Source organism: Erythrolamprus reginae, chromosome 4 (genome assembly GCF_031021105.1).
Source record: "Erythrolamprus reginae isolate rEryReg1 chromosome 4, rEryReg1.hap1, whole genome shotgun sequence".
Lineage (NCBI taxonomy): Eukaryota > Metazoa > Chordata > Lepidosauria > Squamata > Dipsadidae > Erythrolamprus > Erythrolamprus reginae.
Window position 1 is genome coordinate 78,465,201 of NC_091953.1, and position 13,460 is coordinate 78,478,660.

Consider the following 13,460-nt stretch of genomic DNA (forward strand, 5'->3'; position numbering starts at 1 on the left):
CGTAACGAGCCCTTGCCGCAGCTATCCGCCGCTTCTTTCTTCTCCGCCTTGCCTCCGCTACTCCCCGCCGCCGCCTTTGCCTCTTGCCCGGCGGGGAGAGCAAAGGCGGCGGCGGGAGTAGCGGAGGCGAGGCGGAGAAGAAAGAAGCGGCGGATAGCTGCGGCAAGGGCTCGTTAGCCGGAGCGTACGCCGGCTACCCCCCGCAGTTCCTGCCGCCGGGAAGCAGCCCCTTTACATTAGCGGTGGCTGCAATGGCACTGGCGATGCGGCCGCTAGCCGCTCCGAGCGGTGTGGGAACGCCCACCCCCTCACAGTCCGGTCCCGGGCTGACAGTAAAGGGGCTGCTTCCCATCCTCCTGCCAGCTTGCTCAGAAGGAAACCTTCTGAGAAGGAGGATGGGAAGCAGCCCCTTTACTGTCAGCCCGGGACCGGACTGTGAGAGGGGTGGGCGTTCCCACAGCGCTCGGAGCGGCTAGCGGCCGGATCGCCAGCGCCGCTGTAGCCACCGTTGTGGGAGGAGCCTCAGAAAGAAAATAAGAGAGAACAAGAGAGAGGGAGAGAGGTGATTCTTGAAGCATATGGTAAAAAGCACCCAAATAATAAGAAACACCCCCCCCAGCCCACACCTGTGTTTGAAAAGAATAAAAGAGAAAAAAACCCCAGCCCTCAACTGGTTTTGGAAATTTCGAGTGTGTATATACACACACACACACACACGTAAGGGGGGGAGAGAGACAGGGATGGAAAAAGAGGAGAAGTGAGAGGGAGAAGGAATGAGGGAAAAAGGGAGGAAGAGAGAGAAATGAGAAACATGAGAGAGAAAAGGGGGAAAGACAGGAGAAGAACCCAGAAATGAGACAGTGGTATAAATTTGAGGAGGGATGATTGATGATTGACTGTATTTATAAGGGGATGTTACATGGGATTGTATATATGAGGGGGTTATTTGTGTGTCTGTGTGTGTGTGTGTGTGTGTGTGTGTGTGTGTGTGTGTGTGTGTATGTATGTATGTATGTATGTATTTATTTATTAGATTTGTGTAATTTTGGTTGGTGGTGTGCCCCAGGATTTTGTAGATGTAAAAAATGTGCCGCGGCTCAAAAAAGGTTGAAAAACACTGCTCTACCAGGTGGTAAATCAGCACTCCTTTTAACTGACAAGGGACCCATTTCCCAGACTTTGATAATTTCCCCAGGTATTTTTGTACCTACTTGACCAACATTATTAGTGGTTGCAAAATTGAATGTTAAACTGGATGCATTTATTTCTGCCTGTTTGTATTTGTTCTTATGTTTAACCATTGAAAATGTACTTTTCCTCCAAAAAGAATCATCTTTCCATATTTCTTAGGCAACATTTTAAAATAACTTTAAAAGCTGAGGTCATATTATTCACCCTGCTCTGTATCATAGCACGCTGCACAGTACTGAAAATTGGCAGGGTCACTAATTAAACCCGACAAGTTAAAATCTGTTTAAGTGACATTGCAAGAGGATAAAGACAGAAAGTGCAGAAAGAGGAAAAAATGGATGGGCTGTTTGGATTGCCATATCATGATATCACATACAGATTCTCATTCCATAATAGATTCTCACATAGGTGTCAGCATGCTGCATGTTAGACTGAAAGATACCTGCAGAATAGATGGTAGGAGAAAGAAAAATAGCCAGGTTCACCTTTTTGTGTTGACAAATTATGATGAGTTATAATAATAAACTTAATTGTGGTGAGGAGAAATATGAGAGGCAGACAAGACAGATAGACAGAGACATATGGAGAGATAGACAGAAGAGTGCTCCCACTTGGCTCTCTCTCTCTAAATAATTCATTCATAATTTTAACAATAAGATCTTCATCATTAGTAATTAAAATATTGTGTTATCATGTTCAGAAATGATTTTTTTCTCAATGCAAGTACATCATAGACCTAGACTCAGTCAGGTCTATGATGTACAGAAGAGGGGTAGTCTTATACGGCGAGTATATCTCAAATTCTATATTTTAACTGGAAAAGTTAGGGGGTCGTCTTATACGCCCAGTCGTCTTATACGCCGGAAAATACGGTAGATGTGTAAGGCTCGCCTGACATCTAAGGTGTGCCACTTTCGTTCCAGAGGATGTACAGGCCTGGAGCAAAAGGAAGGAAGGTAGAGTTCCTGGGATCTGTGGAACAATGAGTTTATTTTAGGGAGAAAGGAAGGATCTATACGAAGGATGACCTTGTCAGGCAAAAAGAGGCAGAGATCCTTGCGCATAGACAGGGCAGCAAATTCGGAAATTCTTCTGGCCAAGGTGATAGCCACAAGAAAAGCCACTTTCTGAATAAGGTGACAAGTGGAAGAGTCCCGGAGTGGCTCATATGGAGGTTTCATCAGAGAGTCCAGAACCTTGGTCAAGTTCCATGTAGGGAAACGATGAGCGACTGGGAGGCTACGTATGGAGGCACCCCTCAATAGTCTCTTGATCAGTGGATGTTGAGACAATGGAGATAAATCTGCACAGGCCAAGACTGATGATAAAGCTGATACCTGGCGAAGCCGTCACTCAGGAATCATAGCATCTGTCCTACCGTTAGGTCTGTTGGAGAACATTGTGCTCCCTTGCACCACTTGCAGAGGGTATGCCAAGTAGAGGAGTAGATCCGTTGAGTGGATGACCGTCTGCTGTTGATGATGAGGTCCATCACTCCAGTGGGCACCTGGCGGTTAACTAACATGAGCCACTCAAGTGCCAGGCGATCACTTTCATCCAATGTGGGTCTGGATGGCATACTGAGCCCTGCTTTAATGTGTTGGTTAACACTGGAAGACACCAATTTGGGGATACAGACAAGGTCACAAGGTGTGCAAACCAGGGCCTGAGTGGCCAGTATGGAGCCACCAGGACCAGTTCCGCTCCTTCCGTCAACAGCTTGCCTATCACCCTGGGGATTAGGGCAAGGGGAGGGAAGGCGTAGCGGAGCCCCTCCGGCCATGGGGAACGGAGAGTATCCATGCCCTCTGCCCCCCCGACAGCGGAACCTGGTGAAGAACTAAGGCAGGTGAGTGTTCGTACTGGTAGCGAAAAGGTCCACTTGAGGCTGACTGAACCGGACACCGATCTGCTTGAAGATGCAGGCGTGCAGCCTCCACTCTGTCTGATCTATTGTGGAGCGGCTGAGCCAATCCGCTGTGGTGTTGTCTTCCCCTGCGATGTAGTCCACTGTGATGGAGAGCAGGTGGTTCTTGGCCCAAGTGCAAAGTACCCTGGCCTGCCTGTTGATATGAGCCTTGGCTGTGGTGTTGTCGGTGAGGACCAGAATAAGCTTCCCCACCGTTAGTCGACTCAGCTTTTGGAGGGCCAGGTAAACTGCACGCAACTCCAGGATGTTGATGGACAGAAAGGACTCCTGCTCTGACCAGAGTCCCTCAGCCGATAAGCTGAGCGGCACTGAAAGGGTAAGGAGCTCGGGCGATTGCAGCCTAACAAAATCCGAAACTGACTTTTTGGGCTGATGCCCGACTTGGCGACTCCATTTGCCAGCTATGAGGGGCCTCCAAGAAGGGCTTAGCTGCGTTGTAAATTACCTCCCCCGCCTGACGGTTTAAGGATCCAGAAGGAAAAATGGCAGCAGAGCTATTTAATGCAGCAAATTGTCTGGGCAGGATGAGCCTGGAGGGAATAGCCCCCCCCCCCCCCGTCCACAGAATGCCTTCCCGAGGCAGCGGCTCAAGGAGAGGAGGAGCAGACGGGGAGGGTTTTTATTTATTTATTTATTCATTCATTCATTCATTCATTTATTTTATATAAGGAGGGAAAAAATTAAATTTACCTGAAGGAATGAATTAAGAAGAGAAGGAAGAAAAAGGTGAATAGACAGACAGTCAGTAAGTTGACCACACATTCCTGCGGAGGACTGAGGAAAAAAGCAGGAAGACTGACAGAACATGAGCTTTTATAACATGGGCTCGGTCCTGATTGATTGGTTGATGGATGGAGGTCAACCCACTGACTGTGGACTACACCAATGATTGGAGAATCACCTCTCCAAAAGCTTCCTGTGCCACCCCAAATCGCTTCCAAAGTCTTCCAAAATCACCTCTCTTTTCAAAATGCCTCGATTCTCCTTGCTGCCTTTCTTCAATCCACTTACCTTTGTTAGGACCTCGATTTGGGGTGGCATAGTAAGTGTTTGCCTCGTTTCTCCTTACTGCCTTTCTTCATTCCATTTGCCTTCGTTAGGACTTCGATTTGGGGTGGCATAGTAAGTGTTTGCCTCATTTCTCCTTGCTGCCTTTCTTCAATCCATTTGCCCTCGTTAGGACCTTGATTTGGGGTGGCATAGGAAGCTTTTGGAGGGGTGATTTTGAGAGCGATTTGGGGTGGCATGGGAAGCATCTGGAGGGGTGATTTTGGGAGCAATTTCACAAATGCTTTCAACAAAACCATCAACTATTAAATTAAAATATTTTTAATTTGCATTCTAAGGGGATTTATCTTGACTGAATGGAACTTTCAATCTATTGATATATATAATTTAAATTATATAATCCCATGTGATTGATAAATCTAAACACTGCTTACTTGCATATAATCTCTTATTGTAGCAATATCTATTTCATCTGTTATTCCATGCCTTTTATTCTGAAGTTCATCTTGAAGAATTTGATTATAATACATCCGATATCCCATTAATTTGCAAGCATCAACAGCTGCCTAAAAAATATTAGAAAATATAAAGTAAAAAAAATATTTGCTTAATGGAAAATATTCTTATTCCTACAATAAAAGAGCATTTCCTCTTCCCTCACAAATCTAACCCAACATCCAATTTAACACATTATGGGGAGCCAATATATTGAAAACGTGATAACTCAGTGTTTTCTCCCATAACATTTTTGGGGAGGAGGAAAGGGACAGAAGTGGATAAAATATGGTGGCCATTTAAATTCTGCCCTTTTAAATTCCAATTTATCTGTTTCTTTTTATTATTTTCAAACTGTGGATTGAAATCCTTTATAAATTATATTCAACTTGCACTTCTCTGCCTTCAGAAGAGCAACCAAAACACAGCGTATTTTAACCATTTTGCCATATTTTAACTAATAGTTATTTTAAGTCTTTGTTTTCTATATTTCAGTATTTTAAGTATTGTTATTGATACTAAGCAATATTTTTAAAATAATTACTGAGCAGAAATATAAATCAATTATGTACAGTTTCAGGAATAAATAAATGATTTTTTTTTTACTATCAAGGTTTACATTTCTAAGATAGTTATTTACCAAGCAATATCTTAGCACTGCTGCTATAATTGGATCTCCATATTCATGTATTTTGTGGTGGCAGTGTTGAAATTTATTATACTAATCTTTTACACCAGGTTTCTCAACCTGGCAATTTGAAGATGTGTGGACTTCAACTCCCAGAATTCCCTAGCCACAGATCTTCAAATGGTCAAGGTTGAGAAATATTATTTTACATACAGGCCTGAAATCGTGCCTGTGCCAGCATTTCCTCCTCTTCCATTATTGGCTTGCTCTTGCCAATGCCAGATGAAGGACTTGTTGAACTTCTTATGTTCAGGTGACTGGTAAAGTTGTCACCAAAATGACTGCTAGAGGAGGTGGGGAGCACTCTTTCCCTCTGTCACTCAGACTGAATGAATGTATTTTCTTTTTGGAACTTCAGACCACATGACTTTAGGTTACAGGCAGGGGTGGGCTGCTGCCCAGACAGGGGGGGGAGGGGAAATGCAGTGGGGTAGCAAAAATGGAGCTCCACCCCAGAGCACCCAATTTGCATGGAAATGTGTTGAAAGAAAATGCAGGGCATCCTGCATAAGCCATGCCCACAGTGTGGTAGTAAAAAAATTGGTAGCTCTTCACTGGTTACAGGTCACATCCGAAGTGTGAAGACATACATAAAAACCTCTGGAACTATTTGAGCAGGAGTACAGATTTTTGTGGAATTTCACATATTTTGCAGGAAATATTGACATTTAACCCTTGAGAATTCAACTATCTAACCATTCCTAAAATAACCATTTCTTTTAAAAACTGAAATAATTCACCCTCAAGAACCACCCGTTAAAAAGCATTTTAACCCATATATTAAAAGGGAAAGACATCCTCAAATTGTATTTGATTAAATATTAAATATTGCTTATGCTTAAGTTATGACAAGTGTATTACATGTCTATAGCTGAAATAACATATGATAGATATTAAACATGCAAAAAAGTTTGGATAAATAGAAAATAAACAAAAACAACAGTAGATTACCTTACTTTCTGATGTTATTACTCTTTTCCCACAGATATAATGGTTGTTTTTGGTTCTTGATTTACAAAATATTTTAAATATAATAAAAGGGGGGAAATCAGATCCAGCAAATCTGAAGGGGGAAAATATCAAAATCGAGTAACTATTTTTATGAAAACATTTTTCATGTTATCTCTTAGACTTATATACCACTTCACAGTGTTTCACAGCCCTCTCTAAGCGGTTTACAGAGTCAGCATATGGCCCCAAAAAATCTGGGTCCACATTTTACCAACCTTGGAAGGATGGAAGGCTGAGTCAACCTTGAGCTTGGTGAGATTTGAACTGGTGAACTACAGCCAGCAGCCAGCAGAAACAGCTTGTAGTACTGTACTCTAACAACTGCACCACCATGTTCTGCCTTAGAAGTCATAACGCATCTAAGTATTTCCTATTCAAACAATATGATTCATAATTATTTTAAATATTGTTATATGGCTATAAATTAAGGCAACCAAAAGAACTACATTTCTGATTTAAGCACAATGTATAAATAAATGAGTCTGCTTTCTTTATCATAATCTGAGTCAGCATAGGTACTTTATCCAAAAATTCCTTTTGATAATCGACTCTATTACAATAGATATTTTCATTTTCCATTTATTCACATCCAATTCCTAAGACTACTTAGTGAATTTCTCCCCTTTCTGAATTACAACTGTATAGAAAATTCTGAAAAATCTCTCAACAATTATAATAGAAACCAATTCTGAATGAACAGTGTAACTCTTGCTTCATCTTTCTTATCAATAAGTGGTGTTTAATCAAATCAACATATGTATGTATTAAAGGCTACATGTTCACAGAAATTACTGCATAGAAACTGTATTTCAGACTTCCCATTTGTAAATCTGAATGCTCTCCTGTGGCCTAAATAAATATTTTTTGAAAGCAGATTAAAGAACAAAATATTAATCTCTCTTCACATTTCTTATTTTGCTGTTAGTCTGGTTTCAACATTTCTCCTTAATCTCAATCTGATCCATGCACTATGTTTGAACAAATGGTAAACAAAATCACAATTGGCTTGGTAGTGTAGAATATAGTGTCTGTCTCCCTAATACTGTTTGACATTGCTGCCTATAAAATATAAATGGTGCTTAAAATACACTGATTTCTTCTCTGTATACAAAAATATTGTCCTATTAACAAAAGTAATCTCATACATGGAAACCAAGGAAAATAAAATAATTTTACCTGAATCGGACTTTATATTGAATAGTAGGTTCTTTAAGAAGTTCAGCTTCTAAAGGACTCACTCTTTTTAAAATATCATAGCTAATGCAATACTCCTGAAAGAAATACAGTATTTAACCAATAGATTTTGCAACATTCTATATTTACAGAAATGTCATGACCACTGCTCACACAAATTGAGGTTAGTAAGAGAAATAGAAAGGCAATAGTATGCTTAAAATAGCCCAAGATTTAGAAACTGAAATATTTGGAGAAATATTTGAACAAGCAAATAGCTCAATGAGCACTTGGCATACTCAGTACTTATGCGGTTTTGAATATCACTGGGATGAAAATATGGGAGACGATGTGGGAAAGAGATTTGGAAAATACTGAAAGAAATCATATTATATCACTGTCTGGAGGAATAATGAATAACATGATCGACATTACAATATTACAGCCCACTTTAATTAGAATATTGTGATATTTATTGGCACTAGATTTAAGACTATCAAATCATCCCATCTTTGGCCAAATAATTAAAATAGTATAAGATAATGCTGTTCAAGTCTAAAAATAAATTTTGTAATATATTATTTGTAATTACTACAAATGTAAGTCCCTTCTCTGTGTGGCTCTGGCTTTCTGGAACCAGTTACCTCCTGAGCTACATACTGCCTCCACCCTACTGGCCTTCCGGGAATCCGTAAAGGCTGGCTTTGCCGGCAGGCCTGGCACCATTGATCAAATGATACATCATCTAGATCTGGCCACAAAAGGTATGCATGATTTCATTAATTGTCTTTTCAAACTGTTTCTTTTTAGATGTTGCTTCTTTGCTGTAAGCCACCAAGAGTCCTTTGGGAATTGACAGCATATAAATTAAATTAATAAATAAATAATAAATAAATAAGATGAGCCCCTCAGGTCCAATATACTACTGGGGAAGAGCAGAGGGCTAGTAATAGTAGCACCAGAAAGAATGAAGCGACTGAGCCAATATTGAAAGGACACTTAGCTGTGGATGTATATGGTGGTAAAGGAAAGTCCAATGCTTTAAAGATCTATACTCCATGGGAATCTGGAATGTAAGATCCATGAATCAAGGTCAAACAAGGGATGACAAGACTAATATCGACATCTTAGGAATCAGTGAACTGAAATGGGCAGGAATGGGTGAATTTAATTCAGATGACCCATCAGGTACTGTATACTACTGCAGGAAAGAATCCCTCAGAAGAAATAACCAATAAAAGTGTAGGAAAAGCATTACTGGGATACAATCCCCAAATTGACTGAATAATCTTACCGTGTTTCCCCGATAGTAAGGCAGTGTCTTACTATCTTTTTACCCCCAAAAGCCCCACTGTGTCTTACTTTGGGGGTATGTGTTATATTGTCCCGGGCACCGGGGCCAGCTCGTCTTCGGGCTTCAGCCCGGGCGAGGCCTCTTCTCCTCCAGGCGGGCGGCGTTAGGCGGCGTTGCGCGGCAGGCGCGGCTGCCCGTCGGGCCCGGCCTCCATCCCTCCTGCGCCGCGGCGGGGCCGGTCCGCGATGCGCGTCCTGGGGGCGCCCGGCTGGCCGGCTCCGGAGGCTGCGGCTCCTCCCGTTGCTGCCCAACGCCGAGGATGCCCCGCGCCCAGCCCGGCTATGGCAGCAGGCAGGCAGGAAGCCCCAGGCGCAGCCGGGAGAGCAAAGGCGGCTTCGGCCCGGGCGAGGCCTCTTCTCCTCCGGGCGGGCAGCGTTAGGTGGCATTGCGCGGCAGGCGTGGCTGCCCGGAGGAGAAGAGGCCTCGCCCGGGCCGAAGCCGCCTTTGCTCTCCCCGCCGCGGCTGGGGCTGCCTGCTCTCCCCGCCGCGCCGGGCCGAAGCCGCCTTTGGTCTCCCCGCCGCGCCTGGGGCTGCCTGCCTGCTGTAGCCGGGCTGGGCGCGGGGCATCCTCGGCGTTGGGCAGCAGGCAGGCAGGCAGCCCCAGGCGCGGCGGGGAGAGCAAAGGCGGCTTCGGCCCGGGCGAGGCCTCTTCTCCTCCGGGCGGGCGGCGTTAGGCGGCGTTGCGCGGCAGGCGCGGCTGCCCGGAGGAGAAGAGGCCTCGCCCGGGCCGAAGCCGCCTTTGGTCTCCCCGCCGCGCCTGGGGCTGCCTGCCTGCCTGCTGCCCAACGCCGAGGATGCCCCGCGCCCAGCCCGGCTACGGCAGCAGGCAGGCAGGCAGCCCCAGGCGCGGCGGGGAGAGCAAAGGCGGTGGCAGGAGTAGCGGACGCCTCCCTCGCTTTTAGTACCGTGTTTCCCCGAAAGTAAGACATATGTCTTACTTTCGGGGTATGGCTTATATTAGCCGACCCCCCTGAAACCCCCCATATGTCTTACAATCGGGGGGGTCTTACTATCGGGGAAACACGGTAGTTCAAATCCAAGGCAAATTATTCAACATCACAGTAGTACAAGTCTATGCCTCAACCACTGGTGCTGAAGAGGATGAAGTTCAACCGTTGAACTTACCTTCTATCTGAACGGTGATTCTCTCATATAGGAGATTCCACAGTCGGTGGGTTGACCTCCGCCCGTCAACCAATCAGGACTGAGCCCATACTATAAAAGCTCAAGTTCTGTCAACCAATCTGCTTTTTTGCGAAGTTCGAAGCTTGGGCTCAGTGTGGTCAACGTGCATAACGATTGACAGACAATAGACAGTTAAACAATAGTAAAATAATGCAAGCACATAAAAGGGTAAACCTCCTAGGTAAGAGGAAGAATGAGAAAGAAATAGATAACTAGACTCTCAAGAAGAGAAGGGAGGGCCTGACTGTGGAATCTCCTATATGAGAGAATCACTGTTCAGATAGAAGGTAAGTTCAATGATTGATTCTCCAGCCTATAGGAGATTCCACAGTCGGTGGGACCTGCCAAAGCCTGAGTCCCTAGGGAGGGTAATACTAGGTCTCCAGAGTGGAGGTCGGTATAACCTGTTGGAGGACTCTCCTACCGAAAGCTGCATCAGAAGAGGCAAAGGTGATTATCCTATAGTGTTTTATGAAGGTATTAGGAGCAGACCAAGTGGCTACTCTACACACTTCCTCTAGAGAAACCTGCTTGGACCAGGCCGCCAAGACGGCTGCACTCCTGGTAGAGTGGGCAGTAATGCCCCTGGGAAGAGAGATTGAAGATATATTGTAAGCCTTAGCTATGACTGTTCTTATCCATCTACCTATGGTGTTGGAATTGACCTTTCTCCCCATAGAAGCTGACAAAAATGAAACGAAGAGGGCTTCGGATTTCCTCCATTCTGCCATGCGTTTCAAATATATGCACAAGGCGCACCTGACGTCCAAGGTGTGCCACTTTCATTCCAGTGGATATACCGGTTTGTAACAAAAGGAAGGCAGGGAGAGTTCCTAAGATCTGTGGAACGGAGAATTTACCTTCGGCAGGAAGGTAGGATCAAGGTGTAAAACTACCTTGTCGGGATGAGAAGAGGTGCATCACATTTATTTATTATTTATTATTTATTTATTTATTAGATTTGTATCCGAGGACTGGGGGCGGCTAACAGCATATAACTTAACAAAACAGTACAATGGCAAATCTAATTAAATTTAAAATTACAATCTAAAAATCCAATATTTAAATAAAATCATACCAGTTCAATCATATAACATATATATCATTTCATTGGCCAGGGGGCTGAGACCTAATTGCCCCAAGCTTGGCGACATAGGTGAGTCTTAAGACTCTTATGGAAGGCAAGGAGGGTGGGGGCAGTGCAAATCTTCAAGGGGAGCTGATTCCAGAGGGCCAGAGCTCCCACAGAGAAGGCTCTTCCTCTAGGCCCCGCCAAGTGACATTGTCTGGCTGACGGGACCTGGAGAAGGCCAACTCTATGGGACCTAATCAGTCACTGGAACTTGTATGGCAGAAAGCGGTACCGCAAGTAATCTGGCCCAATTTTATAGGTAATTACCAACACTCTGAATTGTGTCCGGAAACCAATTGCCAACCAATGCAGTCTGCGGAATGTTGGAGAAATATGGGCATGCCTAGGGAGGCCCATGACCGCTCTCGCAGCTGCACAACCGCTCTGTCATGTCGGGATTGAATCTGAGTCTCTTAATACCCATCTAGACCCTAAAAGCCTCCAGACACTGGCACATCACTTCCACTGCTTCACTGAGTGGGCATGGGTAGAAATGTATAGCTGAGTATCATCAGCATACTGATAGTAACTCACCTCGTGCCCTTGGATGATCTCACCCAGCAGTTTCATATATATATTAAACAGCAGGGAGGAGAGGACCAACCCCTGAGGAATGCCACAAAGGAGGGACTCTGATCCGCTGCTAACACCTCTCCATACTCTGCCTGTTGCTGGTGCCACCATTGCTGTGCCTGCTTCTTGGAGGGCCAGCTGCAAAGACCCTACCTGGACACTTCCCCCACACATAAACACACCTGAAAGGCCGGTACATGCGGCCATCATGGAAATGATAAGGAGCTAGTCCATATTGCTTTGGCCCATCCCAGCCCATTGCGCAGGAGGCAGGCACACACATGCACAATCCCAGCCCACAGCATCCCGGTAGGCATGTGCACACAAGGCACATGCATACACAGGTCCAGTTCACCCCATCCCAGCATGCACCGTCTTCCTCCTGTGCGCATGTGCATCTGCTGGCTTCTGTGTACTTGCATATTTGCCACGATGTGATGGGTCAGGCCGCAGTAAAGCAGGCCACCCCTTACCGTTTCCAGGACGGCCGTGAGTGCTGAATGCAGCCCACAGGCCTTGAGTTTGACACCCCTAAGGTAGATTCTGTATATATTTTTGAGAGTTCTGACTTTAGAATACTAGCTTTGAATACATGCTGATAGCTGGAACAATGCTATTGCATTCATTTCTTCAACATGTGTGGCTCTCTGCTTCATAACCCCCTGAATTTGACCTTGGATACTATTTTTTTCTTGTTTTGCCTGATATCTGACCTGGATTTCAGTTTAGTTGTTCAGCAGCCTCTTGACATAGCTTATCATGGATGGTAGTTATGCTATTTCTACAACTTGCAAGACAGAAACTTTTTTGCTTCAGAAATCTTTATGTTATTTGAACACAACCAATATGTCTACATTTGTAGGGGATCTATCAAAAAACGTGGTGTGGAAAGAAAAGGAAGTTAAAGGGTAAAATAATCATGCTATATTTAGTCAGGTATCATTGTATAGAAGACATTACCGCTGCACGAATTGTGTGTTTCAGAAGTTTAAATAGTCTTTTTGTCATATGCATCCACCATCTCTTCTGAATTTTTATAGCTGCTTGCTCTCTTGTAACCCTGGTGGAAAAAAGTAAATGTTACCAACTTTGCAGACCACTACATGATAACTTCAAAATATTGAGAAATTATTTAAACCAATAACTTAGAAGAGTCAGTTATTTCTAGACTGTTATTAGTAACAAGTCAAATATTCTTATATTGTTTATTATCCATAAACCTTATGATGAGATACATATTATATCCCAACGTCAAAAATATTCAGAACAAATCCAGAATGAGGTCAAATTAGTCTGAGATAAAATGAAATGCCTCAAGATCCTAGACCAGCCTCCAATAGTATTTCTTGTCTTTACATGGTATCATTCTTATCCTTCCTTTAACTAGAAAATTGGAAACATGAAAATATATAGCTTTATGATTGATACATCTAAACTATCTAGCCATGATACTTTTCAGAAAACCTGAGATATAATTATTTAGGAATTTTATCTTGAGAGATGTAGTAACTGTAATGTTTTGTGGTATTGAGCTTTATGTGACTTTATTCCATTTATATTCCTAATCAGTCCTTTTGCAACATTTATTGAATTCCTTACATCCTGTTTTCCCATTTTCCCTTTCATGTTTTTGTTTTGATTTACTGTATTTTTCGGAGTATAAGACACACCTTAGGTTTTGGGAAGGAAAATAGGGGGAAAAATATGCCCCCCAGGTACT

General features: G+C 43.7%; 1 protein-coding gene across 6 annotated transcripts in view; it reads right to left on the minus strand.

The window, feature by feature from the left end:
- The window catches only part of C4HXorf58 (chromosome 4 CXorf58 homolog), a 129,523-nt gene that overhangs the window by 54,358 nt on the left and 61,705 nt on the right, over window positions 1–13,460 (minus strand). For 2 of the 6 annotated variants that reach the window (XM_070750696.1, XM_070750697.1), the window contains exons 2-5: window positions 12,701–12,800; window positions 7,500–7,594; window positions 6,264–6,375; window positions 4,564–4,695 (exon numbers count right to left, since the gene is read on the minus strand). In XM_070750696.1, the coding sequence (XP_070606797.1) occupies window positions 4,564–4,695; window positions 6,264–6,375; window positions 7,500–7,594; window positions 12,701–12,800 (439 nt within the window). Of the gene's footprint in view, window positions 1–4,563; window positions 4,696–6,263; window positions 6,376–6,538; window positions 6,694–7,499; window positions 8,563–9,975; window positions 12,801–13,460 lie in introns of all 6 variants that reach the window. The other 4 variants (XM_070750700.1, XM_070750701.1, XM_070750698.1 and 1 more) reach the window with 4 other exon arrangements.